Source organism: Rattus norvegicus, chromosome 1 (assembly GCF_021556685.1).
Source record: "Rattus norvegicus strain SHRSP/BbbUtx chromosome 1, alternate assembly SHRSP_T2T, whole genome shotgun sequence".
NCBI classification, from domain to species: domain Eukaryota; kingdom Metazoa; phylum Chordata; class Mammalia; order Rodentia; family Muridae; genus Rattus; species Rattus norvegicus.
Genome location: NC_141534.1, coordinates 267,871,708 through 267,894,715, shown reverse-complemented (window position 1 = coordinate 267,894,715; position 23,008 = coordinate 267,871,708). Strand labels below are relative to the sequence as shown.

The following is a 23,008-nucleotide window of genomic DNA, read 5'->3' as shown; positions in this document are numbered from 1 at the left end:
TTCATTTTTCACGAAGGATAGTGATATATTTGAATATGTGGCTCCTTAGACCAGCATTTCTGCTTACATTTGAAAACGGACCACAGATTTAAGACAATAAGCCAGGTAAGTGTGGGATACCACGCTGTGGGTGTACAGAAGTGTCTCCTTGTGCCAAATGTCTGTGACATGAGCAGATAACAGCCTGACTAAACACCCCTCACGTAGACAGTTCTCTCTAAATAAACAGACTTTGCAGACAGGTCTGAGGCGCTTCAGAACGTGGATTTTTCCAGGTCTTGCTGGTTCATATGTAGAAGTTAAAAGCCCCTCTACCCAAAGCCACTGCTCAGAGAGGACGAGACCGAGGCCGCCTGCCCAGAGTGCCCCATCTGGGCCACTTGAGTTGGGACACAGAAGTGAAGCTTTCAGTAAACCTGCAACATGCTGGTTCTCATCTTCTCTTAGCGCATGCTGTGAGTAACGTCACATCCTATCTTCCCAGCTGTACCCTAGACACCCGATTTGTTTGGGAGCCTCAGACTTAAGAATGCACAGAGATCTGGCAACAGTGGTATGGATGACACCACCATTTTCCAGCTCACTCTTTGGAGAGGAAAGAGCATAGCTCGGTTTTCTAAAAAGAGGTGCAACTTAACTTTCAACTCTGCTTTCAGGAGTAGATGTCAAGTGGGATAATTAAACACTCAGGCATGCGATAATGAAAAACGGAGGACATCTGACTTCAGATGTCCCGTCTTTAAGATTGGGAACTTGACCTCCCTAGACCTCGGTGTTCTCATTGTCAAATGGGGACAGCAGCAGAAACACTCTAAGATAATTATGAAGGCCAAATGAGATGTATAACTTCACTACAAAAGGCAACAAAAAAAATAATCTACTTGGGTTTCTAGAAACTGTGTAGTTAATCCACTGGGTTGTATACCTTGAGTGGGTCTCTTCCATTGAAGAGAGACACAAAGATGAGCAGAAGAGAGATAGAATGCAGGAGGCAAAGCGTGAAGCCTTCAAATCCCCAAACTAAAGTAAATACAAGTAGGAATAGAAAATGCGACCATTTACATGATATTTCAGAGTGTACACGCAGACTGTATCATGTGTAACTATGCTGTCTGCTATAGGACAGGATTGGAAATCATGACTGGAACCCTCTGGTCTTTCCAGAGAGAATCATCTGCCATCCTTCAGCTGCACAAGTGGAATGCAGTTTTGTTAACAGACAAAGCAGACCGTATCACACATCAGCATATATAATTCCTCATGGGACTTGAAATGTGGTGCTTATATCTGGGGCCACACACTTCCCTCTGTCCCCACAGTACAGACGACAGCTTATTTCTCTGCATGGAAGTTCCAGAGCTATAAAACAGCTATGGATAATATCTTGGGCTTCCAAATGACTTCTGAGTACATTTTGCGAAAGATAATTAAAAACATGATTTCCAACAATAATACCAACCAACTGGAGCTCCCAGGGACCAAACCACTACCCAAAGAGTACACAAGGAGGGACCCATGCTCCAGCCATATATGTAGCAGAGGATGGCCTTGTTGGGCACCAATGGGAGTAGAAGCCCTTGGTCCTGCCAAGGCTGGACCCCCCAGTATAGGGGAATGTCAGGGCAGGGAGGTAGGAAGGGGGAGTGGTTGGAGAGGGGGAATGGGATGGGCGCTTATGGACAGGAAGCTGGGAAAGGGAATAACATTTGAAATGTAAATAAAAAATAGCCAATAAAAAACATTTAGAAATACTGAAAATCCATCTATTCATTTTGAGATTCAGTAACATATACATACCAATCTGGCACTGCCTGTTACAGACTACTGCTCATATAAATACCAGCTCTTTATATTCTTCTTTAATCAAAACAGTTTTTCTTTCCACAAAGTTTCACATGATCTAGAGTCATTTCCAGAGGCAGTTCACCAATCCTTGGGGAAAACTGGTGCTGTAAATCTGTGGTAACTGCCGGATTGGCTAAGTCATCCATACAGACAAGCCTTACAGAGTCTCCCACATCTTATATGTGGATAATAGATGCCACCGATTTAACAAGTCAGAGACTGACCATGCCTATTACCCAACTTGGTAGAGTCTACGTAATAGTTTTAGGTACAAGAAAATCACTGAGTCTCCTCCATAGAAACACTGCTGATGCTGTATATCAAGTATTCATTATCAGGAAAATATTTCATTATATAAAACACACTACGAAGAATTATTAGTCCATACTCTATATTCCAAACTGCCCTGTTAGTTCTAGTATAGTTGTTTGAAATCATAGACACAAACGCCATCAACAATACATCTCCACATATTTTTATAGTAAAATACCTGCCATCATGTACATGAATTCATAAGAATTCTATCCCAGCAAGCCACACTTTATAAAGTAAATTATGTTGTGACAGTTGAAGTAGATAGTATACTATATTTGCAAAATAAAAATATGCTATGTAAAAAGCTTTGCAAAAAATGTTATATTACAAAGAATATGACTTTATTTGTTCTTAGAAACATTTTTAAAATAATAAACTTACATATATTACTATCAAGGGCAAAGCAGCCTTCATCTAAACACTGGGGAAATGTCCCCAAGGCATACCCGGCTGACGGCATCTTCTGCACTGCCCCTGAGGAGGTGCATGGGAAACGACGGGTGTTCATGAGGTAGATTTTAGGACTGAAGCAAGTGAAGGCTTGGCACACAGACAATCGGGCACAGCCACATGTGCCACTGATACTTGTGGACTTTTTGCCATGAGATAATTATAAATCTCACGTTCACATTTTCATTCACAACCTCAAGTATTACACAGAAACAGTTCCCATCTCATGGCGAATGACTCTATTACACGAGAAAACAGAGGCTTTCAAAGTCTATCTATGCAAGGAAATGACTGCAGAGCCCTGGTTTAGAATCTGCCAACTTACAAGACAGATGAGAATGACATTTAAATCTACACAAATACTTGAATTTTCTCATACGTTTGACAAAAATATTGGATTACTCTTCAAATTTTCTTTCCAAAAATTAAAAACTAAGAAACATTAAAAGTGAAAATATATTTAGAATATTATTTTGAATCTATTCTTTTAACTTATATTTGAATCAATGAATGCAACAAAGATATTATTACAGATTTTCCTGCTAGCTGTATTTATGGAAATAAAGAAAAAAATACAATGTAGCAATAACAGCATACTGGTCTGTTCTTATAATTGTTTCAAATCTTGCATTAGGAAAGAAAAGATATTTGACTTCAGAAGATTTTAATGCAGTAATGCTAAATAAATTTTAATACAGAATTTCTAAGTATATATTTATATTTAGTATATTTGACATTTTATATTTTGCCACTTAATTTTAAATAATCTTCAACAGTTAAAATAACTTCAGGCATTTAATTATAAATATTTTTCAGGAGCTAAGTTTTTAAAGATGTTTTTACATATATCTTTAGAAAATGATGAAAATATATTGTGCTCTGTAAGCATGAATTTAAAATTCTTAGAAAGTATCTTAAACTTTGCGACAGTTGCGTGCAGATACCGTCTTTTGCTGTAGTATTAGACACATGGAAAGGACAGTCCTCACGGCATGCACTACAGGCGGCAGCAGCTGACGGTGGCTCAATGGCGCAGCCTACGTGTGGAGAAGGGTAACAACAAGAACGGAGCACTGCGGCAGGCTCCCGAGTTCCATATGAGGGCTGGAAGTAGAGTGAGGCTTTGGGAAACATCACAGGCGGATGAACCATCTACTGCACCGTAATTTCCACTGCCATTTTTACAACTATTTGAAGTAAGTGAAAGTAAAGATTAATAAGACAGAAATAAAAAAGATTATTTCTTTAGTTTGAATGGCATCTAAATAAAATGAACATTCTTTTCCCTCCACTTAAAACACACACACACATACACACACACATGCACACACACAGAGAGACACACACACTCACACACACAGAGACACACACGAGACACACTCTCACACACAGACAGACATACAGAGACACACACACACACTCACACACATACAGAGACACACACACTCACACACAGAGACACACACTCACACACGCGCACACACACACACACAGAAGCATACTGTTGTCTGTCTAATATTCTCCAATAGCTTATATATATTAGATTAACATACAACATTGGCCTTCATTATTCCTTTCCGGTAGTAGTTTCCTCAAAAATTTCAAACATAAACACTTAATGAATTCTAGTCATGAAGTCATTCCAATTTAACCATTGCACTTGCTGATTAAGCAGATGCCGGCTGCTTTGTGGTCCGGGGGATAGGTGGGCTAAATACAACCTGTTCTGCTATCTCAGGTACGGACTTAATAAACACAGTAACTTTCCTAAATGTTCTTCATCTCCATATAGAATGGCTCTCCAATTAAGTATGGACGGCTGTTTTAGCCGAAGGCACTATGGTCCTTTATCTCCCAAACGTTATTAAAGTAAATATATAAATATGCATGTTTGAGATATTAAACTAGCCAATTTCCACAGAACATATCTGCAAACACCCAATAGTAATATTATAGTGAGAGGAAACCACTGAAACAAGTTTCTTAGGCGTGCACTGAAAGCCAGCACTCTAGTGCGTCCAGTAAATTCCATTCCTTGTTATTTATATATTTTTATCTCTTTCAGAAGCCAGGAGCCATCACTTAGGAAGGACCTCACCACAGAGCCTCAACTTTCCTCGAATCGTGCAGAGCCGACTGTTAATTCTAACGTTGAAAAGGGCTGTGTGATTAAAATTTGAGCTCATTCCTCTTCTCCATTATTATAAAAAGGGGGTGACCCTGTAAATTTACTCAAGCTGTTTAAACACAGAAGGCGTACAAGCACTCAGAGGCAGCATGCCACAGACCAAGGGCGATCAGGAAAGCTGCCTCGGTGACGCTGCAGCTCAGCAGCTTCAGCCTCACAATATGAAGGACTTTTAAAGATGTACTGCAGTCACGCAGTAGAGGTCTCATCAATGTGACATTGACTCCAGGAAAACAAACTAGCAGTGGGAGCAAGTACGATGTGCTGAAAGGCAGCAGCCTCTGCGCTCTCGACTGATACGTGGGTTTTCCTTTTTTTTTTTTTTTTTCTGTTGTTCTGTTAGAAATCATTGACTGTTAAACAAAACTAAAACAGAAGCTACTGAAATGCCTGGCCACTTATAATTTAATTCCAAAAGCTCTTTTTATTCTGTAACAATTGGTTACACTTGTGTGTTCTCTCTCTCTCTCTCCTCTCTCTCTCTCATCAGATTTATTAACAACAGTTTCTAAACTATCAAGATTTATTCCACTCTTTTATTTCATGAAGCACTGTTGTTTATTTCTCTCTTTAGTTGACACTATAAATTCTTCAGTATTTCAAAACGCAGCTGATGATCTCGGTCTTGAAAATTCTGTGATGGAAGACTGTAGACCTCACAGAGCTACACACTGAATGTGGAAGCTTAATTGACCCTTTACCTTTTGCCTTAAAAACAAAGTCTTGCTAGCCCTAAACTTTACAGTCTCCAGTAGAATGGTCAGGCCAAGTCTGAGGATCATCTGGCTTTGAAACAGAGCTATGGACATGCTAAAAACAACCCGGAGGAACAAATTAAAATTAGATTTACCCTTAAGTCTGCCTGCAGTAATTTCTCAACTTAAATTGTGTAAAAACATGGACGCTAGTTTGGCATAATAAATTAAGACCATCAGAGACAGTTTCTCATTATTGGTCTCCAACAGTTGTCGATGACACTATTTTCTGTTTGCATTTCCTCAGGCCTTGTTAATGTATCTTTGTTTAGGCTCACAAGTCTAATGGTCAATGTAAACATAGTCAGTAACACACTGGGCCTGGAAAACAAGTCCAGTGGGCAGACCTATGGAAAGACCATTGGGTCTATTGCCAAGTATGCAGTGAGGCTACAGCCCTGAAATGCCAGAGATTACTCTTTTATAGAGAGATATGAGAAATGAATTAGTCTCTTAAAAATTTTCTCAAAAGTCTTTGTTAGGCACACAAAGCCCATCAAGGAAAAGGCGGAAGGTCTGGAAGCTGAACCCTGTGCTGCATGGGTTATGGTCTTTCTTTGTGGTCTTGACTAGGGATTGTACCTTAGTTACCGTAGTTGAAGCGTAAAAAGACTTTGTCTGTAACGCTATATACTGTTGCTAGTGACCCTCTAAATCCTTGAACCAACTGTGTCTTCTGGTGTCACAGAAGATAATGCCAATTTATTGCAATGTGTGGCTTTTTTTTAACTGATTAAAATGAAGCCGTAAGCACGTGACAATGGAATTAGCACATTTGGAGCCTGTTTTCCCACATCCCATTTTGCGCCAGTGTGGCTGGTCCCTGCAACTCTACGCGGGTGCAATTTTAATGACTTTGCTGTGTTTTGATGTTCTTAGGAAAAAAGCTCGGCTTGGTGTTTGTGGAGAAGGTAGATACGGCGGCTGAAGAGCTGTGATTGGGAACATGGTGACATCGGTGCTGCTTTCCGATAGGATCGGTGTCATTTTCCTCTCAGCGATAAGACACCTCCACTGACAGTGGCTGATTAGGGGAAATTTTATTATAAAATTCACTTTTATCGAATGAGGATAGAGTGATAAATGGTTCAGCCTCGGGGAAAGAGCAGGGACGCACTCCCCATCTCGGATCCCCTTCCCTCTCCTCGCTTTACAGAAGACTCCGTCTTAGCTGTTAGTAATGGCGTAAGAGGGGCCCACGACACACGATTGTTAGGATAAAACTGTCTGAATCAAGAGACACTTAGATGCTGTTATAAAAGAAAATCTATTTTTATATAGTCATAAATCCCCTCCTCTCTCCTTCTCTAAGAGATAAGATTGCTTTTTCAACCTTTTCTCTATTTTCTGGAGTTACCTGATATTTGCTACTTAGGGAAATGTAACACCATGGAAAATCAAACTGAAGTAATCTGGGCTCAGTTATCCTAAATATACTCAATATCCTCGGGAATAAGTATCTGCTAAGCATAGCTAGAACACGGACAAAGGAAGCAGTGGGCCGTGGCTCCTCGATTCTTTGTCGCATTCTAATAATCCAGAAGAGGGGAGGGAAGAAAGGCAACTGGGAATGCTTCTGTGTGTAGTCAGGGGTGATGATGCACCAGCCCCAAGGGCAGAACTTACCCTGCACCCCTGCAAAACTGGATCTAAGTCCCAAACGCTGCCCGACAATTACTTGAAAGTCACCCAAAGAATAGAAAATATGTGTGATACGCTTTGTTCTAAAAGACTTTTCTTTCTGATGAAAAGTTCATTAGTGCCTCGGAATAACCATTCTGGCATCATAAAATAGCATGCGATGGATGCCACGTGGCTGAGAGCCCCACGGTGCTGGTGAATTTGAAACATTAAAGAGGATTTCGTGACAGATTTCTCAATTGGGAGGAGGTGAGTATTAATGATGAAAACAACTCAGAAACGCTGTCCTTTGTGGGGGACTGCTCCAAGGACAGCAGTCTCCACGTGTTCCTGGGGCCTGCCTCCCAAAACTTTCTTCAGAGACTTCTCTCTAGATTCTTCTCAAATGCTCAGGTTAGTATAACCCATTTTGGTGTGGAGTTCCATAGACATTGAAGTGGAGTTTTTTCGATGTCAGTGAGCAGAGAGTCACGTTAAAACATGTCACTTCGTTTGAGCTAAGTGGCCAATGTAACAAAAGAAAAAGTACTCGGTTTTCCAGAATCAATGCTGATCCACCGTGATGCTGGTCAGTGTGAGCATCTGTGGTTACTTTCCTATGCCACAACCAAGGATGGCTCTGGACAACAGAGGGGCAGCTGGTTAATGTCCCCGGTCCAGCTCTTCTCTCTACACATTTTGTGCCTAGGTTTCTCTGAGACACACATTATACTGAAATTCATGATGAAGCCATGTTCCCAAACTGCACCCCAACTTTCTCTGTTAATGGAGACTAATTGTAACCTAAAAACAATATCAAAGTAAGCTCAGGGGACCAAACTGGGAAATAGTGAACAAGAAAAGCCGCTCAGCGGCTAAAGCGTGCAGCAACCTCAAGAGTCAGACTTGTTATTGGCTTAGTATTTCCCACCAAGTGCATGAGAGTGAGCACATGCAGACGCATGGAACGCCAGCTTAAGGAAGGAAGCCTTTCTCCATTATAACCTTGCCAAGTAACAGAGAATGGTTTTCACAACAACAATAGTAGTGTTTTTGAAAGAACTTTTGAAATGCTTTAAAAGTTTTCACAGCGACAGGCAGATAAAAATTCAAAAATGCCAAAACCCACAGCATACCTCCTTAAAGGCGGCTGATGAAATGACCATGACTAGTGTAAGGCTGAAGGTGGGTGGAAACCTTTCACATTAAGCACCTTAATCTGTATAAAGGAGTGCATTTCAATCATTTAAGATGCTCGCTTATGTTCTCTAGGAGCAGACAGCAAAAATGAGCAATGGATGAATGGCACTTACATATATAAAGAAGGGGCTTGATAGAGGGGAGCAGCTTCGGAGAGGATGCACATCCCTGACAGGTAACAGGAAGACAGAAACCCAAGTAACGAGAAGGCTGCCTGTCCAGACCCTGACACAAAGTAGAGACAGACAAGTTCAGCATGTGAGTGCAAGCCTTTAATTATTAAAAAACAAAAAAGATTCTAAAGACTATTAAGGTGAATTTAGTCATGAAATGTCCTAAAAGAAGTCTGAATAGAAAATCTCTCTTAAAGACCACCAATTCCCATACAGCAGTGACGCAGACAGGGAGGTCCAGGTGTGCAGTGTATTGTGGTCATAATGGCAAGGACCCTGTCCAGGCCAGTCAGAAATAGATCTGACTGACTAGCTTTGCACTTCTCATATGGCCTAAAAGCAGAACACATGCCTACCTGTAGGTACTCATGAGTACAGTTACATACATGTGTGTGTTCTGCCTAATCTCTGTGAGATAAAATGAAGTCTCTTTTCCAGGTCAGGAAATGTTACTATGTTTCAACTGTTTACTCATAGGATACTGAAAAAAGGTTTTGTTTTTTGGAGGATACATGTAAGAAAAGGCGTATATGTCAACAGGTGCTTTCTGTTCTGTCACGAGCATCACCAAGAATGGCCATGCACATCTGCGTGCACAGAACAAATCTCACTGAAGTCAAAGGCTCCCTGATTGGTGAGTGGCGAGTGGCTGGGGTGAAGGGGAATAGCCGCTGAGGAGATCTTCCACTGTGGAAAGGTGGCAGAGCAGGACTGCAGCACCAGGGGAGCACAGAGGGTGAGGGAGGAAGAGGCAAGCCCCTTCTGTGGCTGCATTGAAGTGGGAAGGAGGCCTGCGGTGAACAAACTTCAGATGTGAGGAACAAAAGGGCAGGTTTCCAGGGCCATCGCTCTACCTTTTCCTCAGCAGAGAAGATGGGGAGGTCTCAGGCTGCAGCCCCGCGGAATTACCTTCAACAGCCTGTATTTATTAGCGAGGTTTGTCTTCCAGGTATACAGGGGAAGGTGTTCATTACTGTGTATGAAACAATTAATGGAATGGAACTAACAGGCTGTGCTTGGGGAGAGTTAGAAGCTCTGTTCTTTATCATCTAATCTGTACATTAACATAAGCAATAACTAAGACATCAAGTCTCTTGATAAAAGTTTTAAAATTGTGCTCAATAATCATTAATGTGGCTTAGGCCAATTTACAACCGCCCCCCCCCCCAATGAATAATTTGGAGGACGGTAGCTCCTAGGCTGATGGCGGATCTGAGGTTGCCAGTTACAGGAGTACTTAGGCGCCCATCAGCACAGCAAGATTCAAAGCCCTGGTAGGCTTCAAAGAGACACTTTTTCCCCTCCTTCTAGAACTCTTTGCTTTCTAGTAAAGCTGCAACCACAATGTTCTCTCTCTTAATGCCACCATAAAAAATCAAAACACTTTAAAACAAATTGATGTACTCTTTAATACAGTCATCGCATCATCACAGGACCCTCGCACCCTGCGTGGTGACAACCGTAGGGATGCAGACCACACATCTCTGCCTTTGTTGCCTGCTTCAATGCTTAAAGAGAAATTGAGAGAGAGTGTGTATCTCGATCGAGATATGGCACCTTTGAGTGACAAGACCTAATCAGCTTATCTCGACACTAATAAAGTTGGAGCCTGTGGTGCTGGTCTATGGCCAGCACCAAGTGAACTTTTACTAGCCAGAGCCTCGCAGGTCAGGCCGTAGCCTCTGCTTCTCTAAGCTGGATGAAATCAATTCTTAATGGGGTGGCTTCATCTTGATAAATCTCTATAGTCTTCATTCATGATGGCTGTGGAGGCAGTTTAGCTGGACAAACCATCTAAAGTAATGGCCACACAGTCAGTCTATGACACGTACGTGTGTACATGGAATCAATACGTAATGGCCACACAGTCAGTCTATGATACGTATGTGTGAAGCAGAAAGTCGCTTTTTCTAAAATTCTATTTTCCATTTAAGTGACTTTATTAATGGGATTTTTTTTTTCAATTACAGGATGACAAGATTCCTCTACACGTTAGGAAACAAACAGGTCTATTTAATAATTTCTGTCATACAATGGTGTTAGCCTGGGAATTCCTTGGGGTGGAACTGCGCAGCTGACGGCCTATACTGTGCTACTTCTGAGTCTGCCACTCTTGTGAGCCAACCTGCTCAGGTGAGACATTTGCTAGATGCCCTAGTTGACTGATGGGAGTAGAGAGCACAAAGCTGAGAGATACACACAGGCTGAGGGAGTTACACTGACACACACGCACCTTTTCTTTGAGGTAACTTGTGGATAGACCTTTCAAACCAAGGACTGTCCACCTAATTCAAGGAAAAAATTTGATTTTTTTAATATTTGTTTATAACTGCTATATAAAATCTAAACTTTATGGGTAAGATATAAATAAATTATTAAAGCATTGTCTGATTATTTGATATGTGATGGAGTCCTGAAACAGAAGATTTACACAAATGTGCATGGTGGGGGGAGTGCGCTCGCACGCGCGTGTGCACACACACACACACACACACACACACACACACACGATGAACATTTTTACTTCACCTTTCCTACACAGTTACCTGAAGGCATAGCTGGACTGTCTTAATAATGTGGCCTTTGATAAGAGCCCAGTGTTGGGGAAGCACTTTGAAATGATAACAATTGTCTAAGAAAGGCCACATATCTAGACATGGATGAATGAATATATCTTATATACATGTTAGAATATAACATGGTCCTTGAAACCATTCATAGGCACCGCTTTTAGACTGAAGTATATCTGCAGAGCTGTAATCGTCTGCACAGGACGCAGCAATCCTCAACACCTTCCCAGCGAAGTCTTCTAGATGGTGCTCACAGAACACCTTCAGCAGCACCTTCCCCTCTCACTGTAGTCTTCACGCCATAATTGCCTCACACAGAATCCACTCCAGCCATATCATTCCGTATTATCTCTACTGCTGAACATCAGAAGACAATTCTGCAATAAAATTTAATTTATAGAGCTTATTTTCTACTAATCTCCAAGCAGAGGAAAAATGAAACTGGCCATTCCATGCTATGAGCCGAATGGCGATGTGTATTTCCTGAACAGTAACACTCCGAACATCCACTCTATCATACTGAAAGGCTAATGTATTTTAGGTGTCTCAAGCGTTATATCCTAGAACAGAAAGTTAAAAGCTCTTGAGAACATGGAACTTAGTTCAGTAGGAGGGAGTTCTCCTTGCCTACACAAGGCCCCGGGCTCTGTCCCTACCAAGATAAAGCACAAGAACAAACAAAAGCTGAAGTGCAAGCTCTCCTTTGCCAGGCAGTGGTGGTGCACACATTTAATCCCAGCACTCGGGAGGCAGGGGCAGCAGAGGCAGGTGGATCTCTGAGTTAAAAGCCAGCCTGGTCGACAAAGCGAGTTACAGGACATCCAGGGCTACACAGAGAAACCCTGTCTCAAACAAAATGAAATAAAGACCATGTATGAAAGTAAGACTCTTCGAGGGCTAAGGGCCTTTGGGGAAAACTTTTTCCCTAAGCTATAAAACAAAACAATTTAAAAACTTGTGACCAACAAAATTATTTCATTCAAATTATTAATATCACAGTATGGTCAATATTATCTTAGATTTTTCAACAAGAATGGAAACCAGTAATGACAAACGGGATTAAGTATCAAGACTTGGTTTTCTGTGTAAAATGACTGCCAGGTTTATAACCCACTGAGCTCAGTATTGCTCTCAACTTTAAAGTTCAAATGTATAGATTCCTTGCAGATTTTGGAGAACAAATTGCTACTCAGTTTATCTCAAAAGGCTTCTGTTGATCACTCCTGTTTCATAAAGCATCCATGTCTAAGTAACCACAGTCCATGAAGATGAACTTAATCTCATTTAGTAACAAACACAACAACCCCATTATCCAAGACTGAGATTCTGCTGTTTCTCCAATGTTATAGAATATCTAAGAATTCCTGTGGAAATTCAAATTTTTTACCAAACTTATTGCATAATTTAAAATGTATGCTGTTTAATGAATTGTGAAATTAGTGCTTTATACTAGACTGAATGAGACCACACCTTTGTGGACCAGATTTAGATCTCTCTGCCTTTTTCAAAGTTGTTTCACAATAAGGCCAAACTGATACTGAATCATTTACGAGGTCTTTAGAGTTGAAATATCAGTCATGTATGAACAGAACTTCTCTTCTGACATTTGAATTTTGGAACGAGGCAATTCTAAGACGTTTCAGGTTATGTAAAAATTGACATTTCTATATTAATATACAAAACAATGATTTAAAAAGGACTGTTCAACTAATACATACAGCTTAGATACTTAATAAAACTTTAGACATATAAGTCCCTAAGATATTCCCACAAGGACTTTTTGTTTATGTGCTTATTCACATCAAACTGTGTGCTATACACTTCTCTACGTCTCTGCTACATTCACAGGCAAGAACAACGCACCATTAATCCCTCTTCAGACCACACATTTAAAATAACTTCATTTTTGACATATAGTTGGACTATCTTAAAATGGTTTTTAGAATGTTAATCAAGAAATTAAATAAAATTCATGAACAGCATGAATCTTAGTCAGCTATGAGTTTGTAAAAAAAAAAACAAAAAAAACCTATGAGTGACCTCCTTGCACAACAACCATCTCTTTAAACTCCCAAAGGAAAATGCTGACCTAGACAGGGTAATCTCCACCAAAAGAAACAGAAAAGACTTTGTAAAAGATGCTGAAACTGAGAAGAAGAAATAAGGGACATTCTAGAAGCCTCCAATTGATGAGCAGGCATTGGTTTTTGTTTGAGTCCAATAACAGCTCTTTATCGATCACAAAAGTTAATGCCTAGCAAGGTCAATACAAGATCTCAACTATTCCACTGTGGAGCTGCCTTGCTTCGCCACAGAAACACAGTGGAAGTGGACAGATACATTGCATTCGGAGAAACCAATACATCATCATCATAAAGACAGACTGCTTTAAAGAAACAGGAAAAAGAAGTTACCAAGGTAGAGGAGCTTGGTAACAACCTGGTCCTGTAGTTACAGACACCGATCTTCAGACATATAGTCCAGAACTATGAGTTGGGAAGTTCACCAAAGAGAAGCAAAATAATAACTCATACTGACAAATGGAAATCTCTGTGCAGTGTGCTGCGTATCTGAGCTATGATGTGCAGTAATTCTCCTAGAGTAGGTTTTTTGGCACTATTCAAGTTCTCTCTCTCTCTCTCTCTCTCTCTCTCTCTCTCTCTCTCTCTCTGTGTGTGTGTATTTGTGTATGTGTGTGTATGTGTATATGTGTGAGCATACACATGCATGTACACAAGCATCTATTATCCACATGGCAGCCAGAGATAACCTTAGGTGACATCCCCAGAATGTCACCCACTTTCCTCTTTCTTGTTTCTTCATACCCAGAAACTCTCAGGGTAGGCTAGAAGACTCAGGGATCTGTCTGTCTCTACTTTTTTACTGCTAGGATTACAAATGTATACTGCCACACATGGTTTTTTGGTGAGGGCTCTGTATATTGGATTCAGGTCTTTCTCCTTGTGAAAAGGCACTTTACCAACCATCCTTACTTCCTAACCCCTGAAGCATTTTTTAATAACTGAAATGGATATGGTATTAGTGTTTCCTTAGTTTTAAACTAATGTCCTTTTTCTGTTTCAGGATCTCACCAAGGGAAACATATTACTTTTAGTTATCATGTCTAAAGCTCCCTCTGTACAGTTTGCAATGTACTTCACACATGCTTTAGAAATGGAATATAAAAATCTGCAGAGTTTAATCTATTGTCAACAGTTAGACAAAAATACATGCAGAAGAATTATCTTTTGTTACAGATCTAAGGAATATAAAATCTATTTGAGAAGTGAATAAATAGAAGTGCCTGGTAGAAAAGAAAACAAACAAGGTTGGACGTCTTAATGCATATATTAATGTTGATATAGACACCAGGTATTAAAGTCTTGTTTGTCACAAATGCTAGAAAAACCCCAACCGCACGTATGGCATGTCATCGATGTACCCACCCTTCCCTACCGTGCTCCTCGTAGTCAGGTTTTAACCACTTACAAGACAGTGAAGTAAGCACGAAATAGACAGTGTGGCTAGGGCTCAGCTCCCCGCACTCATGCTCTCTGCTATTACATAATAATAAAAGGTGACAACATGGTCTTCCCTACACTGCTTGCTTCTTTGGACACCAGTATCCCATGCAGCCATTGCCACTGGGCTACAGGCGGAACCTATGTGGAACTTAAAGGACGTGTGTTTTCCTTCATTTTCTTGGCTTTGCTGTTGGCCAAATGTAGAGGATTCTACAACCTAGGGCAGGGCAGAGCCTCAGGAGGAGAAACTTGAGTTTCTGGACCACTACATGGAAGGCTGTGTGCTCATTGGAACACCTGCACTGGACTTTCCCAAGAGAGAAACAGCATCAGTGTACCAAGCCACTGCGAGAACTACAGTCTGACATGGTCAGGCGGACGGAGTCCTTCCCTTAGGGCAGTGCAAGTGCTGACTGCACCTGGGCTGGCTGTTAATAGTTTACCTTCTCTACCCGAACAACGCCCGCACATGGTACCTGTAAAGCTGATTTACACACTAGGAAAGAACCAGGAAGGCTAAGGAAACTGCTCCATCTCGGCTATTAAGTGGTAAGGCTATTGACTGAACCTGCGTCTGTCTAGCTGCAAAGCTCAGAGCACACTCTAACTTGTTCTAGAGTAGGTGATGTAACCTGACACGTGAAGGTGAGCCCATGCTTCCTACACATACAACTTTCATCCTCAAAGGAGAGGGAAAATAGTCCACGCATTTGCCTCACTTCTGATGTAGAAGACATGGGACTCCCAATTTACAGAAGGCAGGCACTAGGCGATTAGCCTGTCTGATGTTGTTAGCATTTTTCAGATCAAGACAACGCTATATACAACTTTGGGAGAGCGATACACTGCCCCTTTGTAACCTGCTGATAATCTTACAGTGTTTAATTTGAGCAGAGTCTGGCAACTTGCGGAGGGCACGAAAAAGCTGCTGCTCCACAAGGTTTAGTTAACAAAGGGGAGAACAGAAAGACGTACTTGTTCTCACAACAGTATGAATTTAAAGAACTATATGGGGTGTGCATTCTACAGGAAGCCCACGTAGGAAGAAAAAGGAAACACTGTACCTTGCACACAGCAATAAAGATGAGGGTTCATTGTCACAGGGAAAAGTCACAGCTGGCAGGCAATGGGAGGGAGGCAGGAAGACATTTGGTCCATCTCCACACTTAACTTTTAGAGACAGTGTTGTGGCTTTTCTAAAAGTCTCCTTTTCATATTAACAAAGTCACTCCAGTCAGTTTCTTTAACTTGCCCACATGAAGACTTTGAATGACTTTGTAAGAGTCTTCTGATAACAAATTATAGCCAGAAAAACCAGCATCCCTTCTATACCTGCGCAGATTTCTTAGGGCAAAGTGGGCTGTTTGTTTTTATTTGGGGTGGGGGTGTTTGTTTTACTAGCAGACCTTTATCATCAAGAGATCTGCACAGAACACTGAACAGTACAGATCACTGGAAGACACACTGGTGGAGGAGAGAAACAATGCAAGGCCGCTCTCCCCCACAGCGCTCAAACTAACGGGGCTTGGGGAAGTCGTTAGGAAGCAGCTCAATCTGAGCCAATGATTTCCACTTTAAATAAATTACTCTGTTGACCAATAACCCCGAGATGATGGTGTAAATGCTGCTCACAGGGGCTGTCACTATTGCTGCTCCTTCCAGGAAGGCAGACAGACTTCCCCACAGTGGGGCGCAATTCTCCTTACTTCACTTCCAGGTGCAACTGTGGCTAATAACATTAACTTACCCAGCATTCCTCTTGTTATTTTAAAAATGAACCATAACCCAGTGGGTGTCCAACGAACTCCATTAAGATTTCTTTAGGGCCCCAAACTGCTAAACAAGTATCAAGGTCCCACTGTGATCTGTTTAAGTGTGTATGCAGCCAGTAAGTAACTCTCAAAATGAATAAGGAAGATTAGCTGAACCCTGAAGACATTTAAATGTAAATATGGAAGCATCATTTAATATATTTAAATGTAGATATGCCAGGACACTAGACAGTGAAGACCTGGGAATGTGGAAGGAGAGGTCAGGACTGATTACTCAGCAAGGGGCAGTCTCTGAGGTCCTCTTCCTCATCTGGTTTTAGGATAGTTTCTTCCCGTCTTTAAATAAATAGGTATTTATTTAACTATGACTTAGAATTTATATCTTAAGATGCAAAAGGGTAACACAGTGCCATGCATGAAAGTGGGCCTACCATGACAGCCTCTTTGAAAAGGGCTTTCCTTGGAAAGATGTATCCTTCAAGATATATATATATATAGATATATATAGATATATATATCTTATATATGTTAACTTTGTTCTTCTGTGGTAATGTTGGAAAACACTGTAGTCCAGCAGGAAATACAGACGAAGCCTTGAAATGTAGAGCATACACACAAAGCCATTTTTAAAGCTCATGCCCATCAGATTCCCACTCCATGTCTACATGGTCTTAGACCATTGCCAACCCACGCTGTGAAAACTCTAAAGCACCCACCTCAAAAAATCCTGTTAATACATAAACACAGCTGAAAAGAAAACTTCTGGGCATTAGAAGTCAAACTCAAAGGAAAAGAAACCTGATTTTCAAAAAGGACCCTATAGAACGTTATAAACTGCAGCCCTTGCATTGTATCTGGAAGACAATTGTCATGGCCACTGTCTGCCTTGCTTGTCACTCTTTTCCTCAGCTCACAGAGACACATGGAGTAAGGATGGCTTCATAATGTAGCCAACTGGGAAAGCGATAGGCATTATGGGAAAAGGTACCCGTAAAAATGAGATACTGCTTTTTAATGGATTACAAATGAAGGCTATGAATTCTCCTGGATCACCTAAGGAGAAGGTTCTCTAAAGAGGATTCAAATGACAACCTTTTCCTGCCATTATGAAGATCTCCAATATCCCAGAGAATCTTATAAAGTAAATTTAAGTACAGTTTGGCAATGCTCTTTTAGGGCATTGTTCCAAATGAAAACTCCGCTGTCCTTCCCTTGCAGGTCCCAGCTCTTAAGACACATAAGACTTTAGCTGTTGGTAATTATAAAATCAGTGGTTAATACAAACTTTAAAATGACCTTTCTGTTTGGTTGATTTTAGAGTCGGGTAGACGTGTAAAAACTTACAAGATAATGGCAAGGTACATGGTTCTCACATTAAGGGACAGAATTCTGTCCCGGCAGAATGCCCTTCTGGTTCTGAAAAACACTCTGCCAGTCACAGCAGCAGACAGAGCACCTTTCTCTACAGGTAACTTCCACATCAACGGTTTATCTTCCTTTCTATAGCGAACAGTTTTCTCTAAAATACCATAGCTGAACAGAACAAACGGCTAACAACAATGCACCTGTGGAATCCTATTCTCTGTTCTTACTTTACAGAAGAGCAAGGTATTAATGTCTTACTTCTGCAATAATTTAAACATGACAGATGATGGTGGCTTTCTGAATTACCACCAGGGTTAATCAAAGGGCCTAGGCCAATAATTGGGACCCATGTTTGTGGACACAGTACCCTCTACTGAGACAAGGCAGGACTACAATGCTAGATGTGTCTTGTGTCCCTGTGAATTTGGATGAATGAGAAATACAGCGTTCTCCTTGTCATGCCATCTCACTCTCCTCTTACCAACACGAGGGAATCAGAGATCTCCCTTTAGCAAGTAACTCCAATTCTGACGGCAGGACGATACACGTCTGACTCTAAGTCCCCAGGTCTTACCAAAGGTCTTGCCAGTGTGTTACGGGGTAGCAAGATCCACATGCCAGACTTTCTGAGGAGGGACTGGCTTTGCTACGAGCTAACCCAAGGTCTACTGGACAAGGTCTCATGTATTGTTTCTACCATTGGGTTTTACTTTACCAATAATCTGCTCTGAGGATAACTGAACACATTTAATGGCTTACTAAAATATTTTTTTACACTTACTTATTTGGGGAGTATATGCCATGGCAAGCGTGATGGGGAGAGAAGATAATTTGTGGAAGTTAGTTCTTTCCCTCTACCATGTGGGTTCTGGGATGTAAATCAGATCCCCAGTGTAATACTGGACTTACGCCCTCCCATCTTCCCTATAAAACCCTGCAAAAGTCTTAGGGAGAACGCAGCAGCTGCCTAGCCATGGCTTTCAGATGAGGATACAAAGGAAATGGGGCTGGTCTGCCGTCACTGTCACGGAATGCCTGAGGTAATCAACCTGGAAGGAGACAACCCTGGCACGTGGCTTCAGTCCGCAGCGGCCAGTGGCCGGGAAGGGTATCATGGCAGGAGTACAGCAAAGAACTGTTCATTCATGGTGTGAGGAAGGAGGGAAAAGGGCATTAGCACTTCAAAACACAAACAGACAAGAGAACAAACAACCCCCCCAAAAAAACCCACAAGCTATATGCCCAGCACCCCCCTTCCTCTTACTTGACTCTACCCTGTAACAGCAGCTCTCCAAAGCTGCCCCCCATTGTTTAAAAGGTGTGTGTGGACACCAGTACTGGCCACTGTCTCGGGGAATCTCTTTAAAGAAAGACAGGTAAGAAACTTACCTTTTAAAAACTGTAGTATAGATAGATTACCCCATTCTCACTAAAATGCTATAACCTAAGAACAGTTTTCCAGAAGGGAAAAATATTCCATATGTTTCCATATATGGTCAAGTCTATCAGGATAAGTGAATTCAAGTTTTGCAGCTATAAGACAAAAATAATCTGAAACACATCACATAAATTAGGCCAGTGGAAGCAGATTTTGAAGAATGTCTAATGCTTAAAGCCAGATAAATAGAGTAAAAGTGCAAAGGCCTTAAAATGGCAACAAAGGTCATAGTCTCATTCTCTCCCTTCCCTCTTTCTGTCTGTCTGTCTGTCTATCTTGTTTATAACAACATGGCAGAGGATGCCAAGACTGCTGGTCTTGAACAACACTGGGCAGTAAGACCTGGATGTGTTTCCTCTTGAGATCAGTGGGAGATAAATCAAGGGACAATATATACTTATACTGAGAATCTTGCAGATGAAAGATTCTAAGGAGAGTGCTGTTTTTGTGAGCGATTTCCATAACGCTTCTCTCTAGAGATGTCACCAGAGTCTGTGTCTTGAAAGCACCTCAACGATTCACCAGCATCTTACCAGCAATCCAATCGCCAGCCTAGATCTACCACAAACTCTGTCACTTTCTGCTTACCAGACCAGCCACTGTGTGAGCAATGAGTATCAAGTCCCTGTTTGTTCAGAGAGGTTCTGAAGGAAGAATAGTCAGGAATCCATGCCAGGTCACTAAAACCCATTCTATAAATGTATGAAACTGAAAGGAGATAGTTTTTAGATTGGTCAGATTCAAGCTTCTTGTTTCTGAAAGCCTTTTAGAACGGCTTATAATCTCTCTGGCATCTCCGTCACCAAATTCCTCCATCAGTGATTTTAATTAACAAAAGGAAAAGTTCTAGATTGATACAGTAAAATTCCTGATCTCTCTTTGGCTTCCCTCTGTGTCCCCTCACTCCTATGTCCCTGTCCTTCACTTCTCAGAAGGGGCCACCTGCCTTCTCGTGGCCCTCTGAAGACCTTTACCCAGAGTAAAACCCAGATGCCTTCCATTCCTGTACCCTGCACCACAGTCTGCACCGCTCAGATTCCTGGGCCTATGGCCTGTGTCTGTGTTTACTTCTCACTGTCTGCTCACTCCCAAACAATGTGAAAGCCATCTGCCCAGGCTGTCTTGGGATAGCATCTCTGTCACACGTAACACTCAGCATCCACAGAAGGCCACTTTTCAGAAAGCACCCTCTGCCCACACCACAGCCTGCACCACAGGTGGTAACCACAGTTACCACTGCCTGCCTAGGCCACTGAGCCTGTCAGCTCTTACAGCTTACCTCACCTGACCACCGTGTAGGACTGCCCACTATACTCATTTGCTAATTGTTAAAATGGCTAGTTTTACTTGACCTTTCCTCTTACTCATAAATTGCCTGAAAATAAGTACCTGGCCTCTCTTTTTCACTACGGTATCCTTAATATATGATACACAGTCTCAATGGATAATTTTAAAATGAATTATAGGGGAAGGAAATTAATAGATATGAGAACATGACCTCAACAAATAAAACTGAAAAAATGTACACCTGTGAAATCGTTCATTTCTCAGTGTGGGGCCAAATAATCTGCTTACTGTGCCTAGTTTCATAGTTGTGGGAAAATGGGATTACCTCTCCGTAGCTTCTTTTCTCTTCTACAAAAAAAAAGTGACTGGGATGGAGAAACTTAGAATATAAAATAACGAGGTGTCACATGACCTATGTCACATGCTTAGCAGGCACTGTGTCACCTCTCATAAGTTTTGTCCCTAACCCACAAACAGCCCTGAGTGAAGGCTTAGAGTATATTCCACTCTCAGGCAAGAGCTGGAAGAAGTGCAGCTCCTTCTCAAGCGATCAGTGGCTACTCCCTCTCTCCTCTTGGCTACACCGGAGTGGAGAGAGGAGCGAGCACAAGGAGGCGAAGCCTAGGCAGTCTTGGTAACTAGAGAAGAGTCAACACATGGGGCGGGTGAGGCTTTGAACTGAGCTCAGGCAAGGTCTGCAAATAGCTTGCATCTTGATCTAAGAGTTAAACCAACAAGCACCTGAATCGTACAGCTCCAGGATGCTCTGAAGGTGGTCTGAGCCCACTGGGGAAAACAGGAGGGACAACCATAGGGTCTTAAACCACTTGTTTGCATACGAGGACTGCATTTCCGTCCACACAGCTTTCTCTCACCTCTTTCCTTTTATGCTGATTGTGACTGTGGAATATCTATTTGAAAGGGGGAAAGAGTAACAACCTAAGAGTTAAAGGCAGATGACTCTGCATTTAAATCCTGACCATTAACAAGATGGCTGTCACCACAGTTAGAAATCATACCCGTCAGTAACTGAAGGGAGAGTCACTCTTCTCTTCAAAGATTCTAGAAGAGAACTCAGAAGTCACGCCAGACTGTACCAACCCAAGGCTTCATGCAAGCAGCATCCTATCTAGTCCTTGATGCCTGCTTCCACAGCAGCTTACGGATGTGTGTGCTAACTCTCTCTTGATGTCAGGTCTTAGATTGGAATGGCCTACATCGGCTGGAGTGTGCCTGTGTAGGCCAGAAGATAACCCTGGATGTTGTTCTACATAATACCATCTACTTTGTTTTTCGAGACAAGGTCTCTCACTGGCTAGTCAGTAAGCTAAGCTGGCAGACCAGCAAGCCTCAAAGATCCACTGGTCTCCACGACTCAAACACTGGACTAAAAGTGCGTGCCTTCACACCATTTTTGGTTTTATTTTGTTTTAACACAGGTTAAGGGTTTCGAACTGAGGCCCTTTTGTTGTAAGACAAGCACTTTACCAACAGAGCATCAGCTCTTTAATGTTAGAAATTATCAAATTCAATTTGGCCTGCCCCTTCTTTATCAAATTCAACTAAGTTGTGACTTGGTCAGTTATTGCCAACAGAAAGGGGTCCAGGGAAGTAGCTTGAGGATCATTAAACTCAATGCATATCAGGGGGTAAGTGAGAGAGTAATCGCACACTGTAGCCATGTACCCTCTGCTCAGTGATTGCTCGGGAAAAGACAATATTCATGAATAACTTAAAAATGTCAACAGTGATGCAAGAACTTTTAAAGATGAATGTCATATTTTGTTAGGAATAACTAGAGATTAACGCAATACACACCCTAATCCAGGCACCCCGCCCTAGATGGTATTCTTCTTAGGAGCTGTCAATTATCACCATCAAGTTAATAAGCAGAAAAGATAAGTTTTAACAGAAAACATCTATGACATAGAAAGAGGCTTGTGTCAAGGGTCTCTGGCAAGCGTGAGAACATGCACAGATCAGGGGCCTCCAACTCACAGCACTGTGCAATAGTTCCTAGTTTACTGTGCTCAAATAAAATTTCACACAGATTCCAGAGAGGGCGAGAGCAATGGCTCGGCAGTTATGAGCACTGCTGCTCTTCCAGAGGACATGGGTTCGTTTCCCAGCCACCACATGGTGGCTCACAACCACCTGTAACTCTGGTTCTAGGAAATCCAGTGTTCTCTCCTGGCTTGCAGAGGCACCGGCATGCACTCAGAGAGCGCACAGACACACATCAGGAACACTCATACACATAAAATGTAAACAATGAAAAATATGTCCAAAGCCCCAAACAGGGGCCACACCCACTGTTTCTCAAGTAAAGAAATAGGTGGAACTTCTGCCTACAACTACTACTATTAGTCATCAAACTGTCCATGTTTGTCTGACTTTATAATACAAAATTAGCATTTTAGAAAAAATGCCATTCATAAATCGATAAAACATGCATTGTAGGAAGCCATTACATTCTACTTACATTCTAACTTTTTCAAAGCCCCTC

The 23,008-nt window shown here is 41.6% G+C and overlaps 1 protein-coding gene across 21 annotated transcripts in view; it reads right to left on the bottom strand.

The window, feature by feature from the left end:
- Vti1a (vesicle transport through interaction with t-SNAREs 1A) overlaps positions 1-23,008 on the bottom strand; it is a 307,420-nt gene that overhangs the window by 208,120 nt on the left and 76,292 nt on the right. For 2 of the 21 annotated variants that reach the window (XM_087587771.1, XM_087587775.1), the window contains one exon: positions 2,480-3,797. The exons of the other annotated variants lie outside the window; for them this stretch is intronic. In XM_087587771.1, the coding sequence (XP_087443897.1) occupies positions 3,763-3,797 (35 nt within the window). In that variant the 3' untranslated portion in view covers positions 2,480-3,762. Of the gene's footprint in view, positions 1-2,479; positions 3,798-23,008 lie in introns of those variants that run through there. 21 annotated transcript variants of the gene reach the window in all.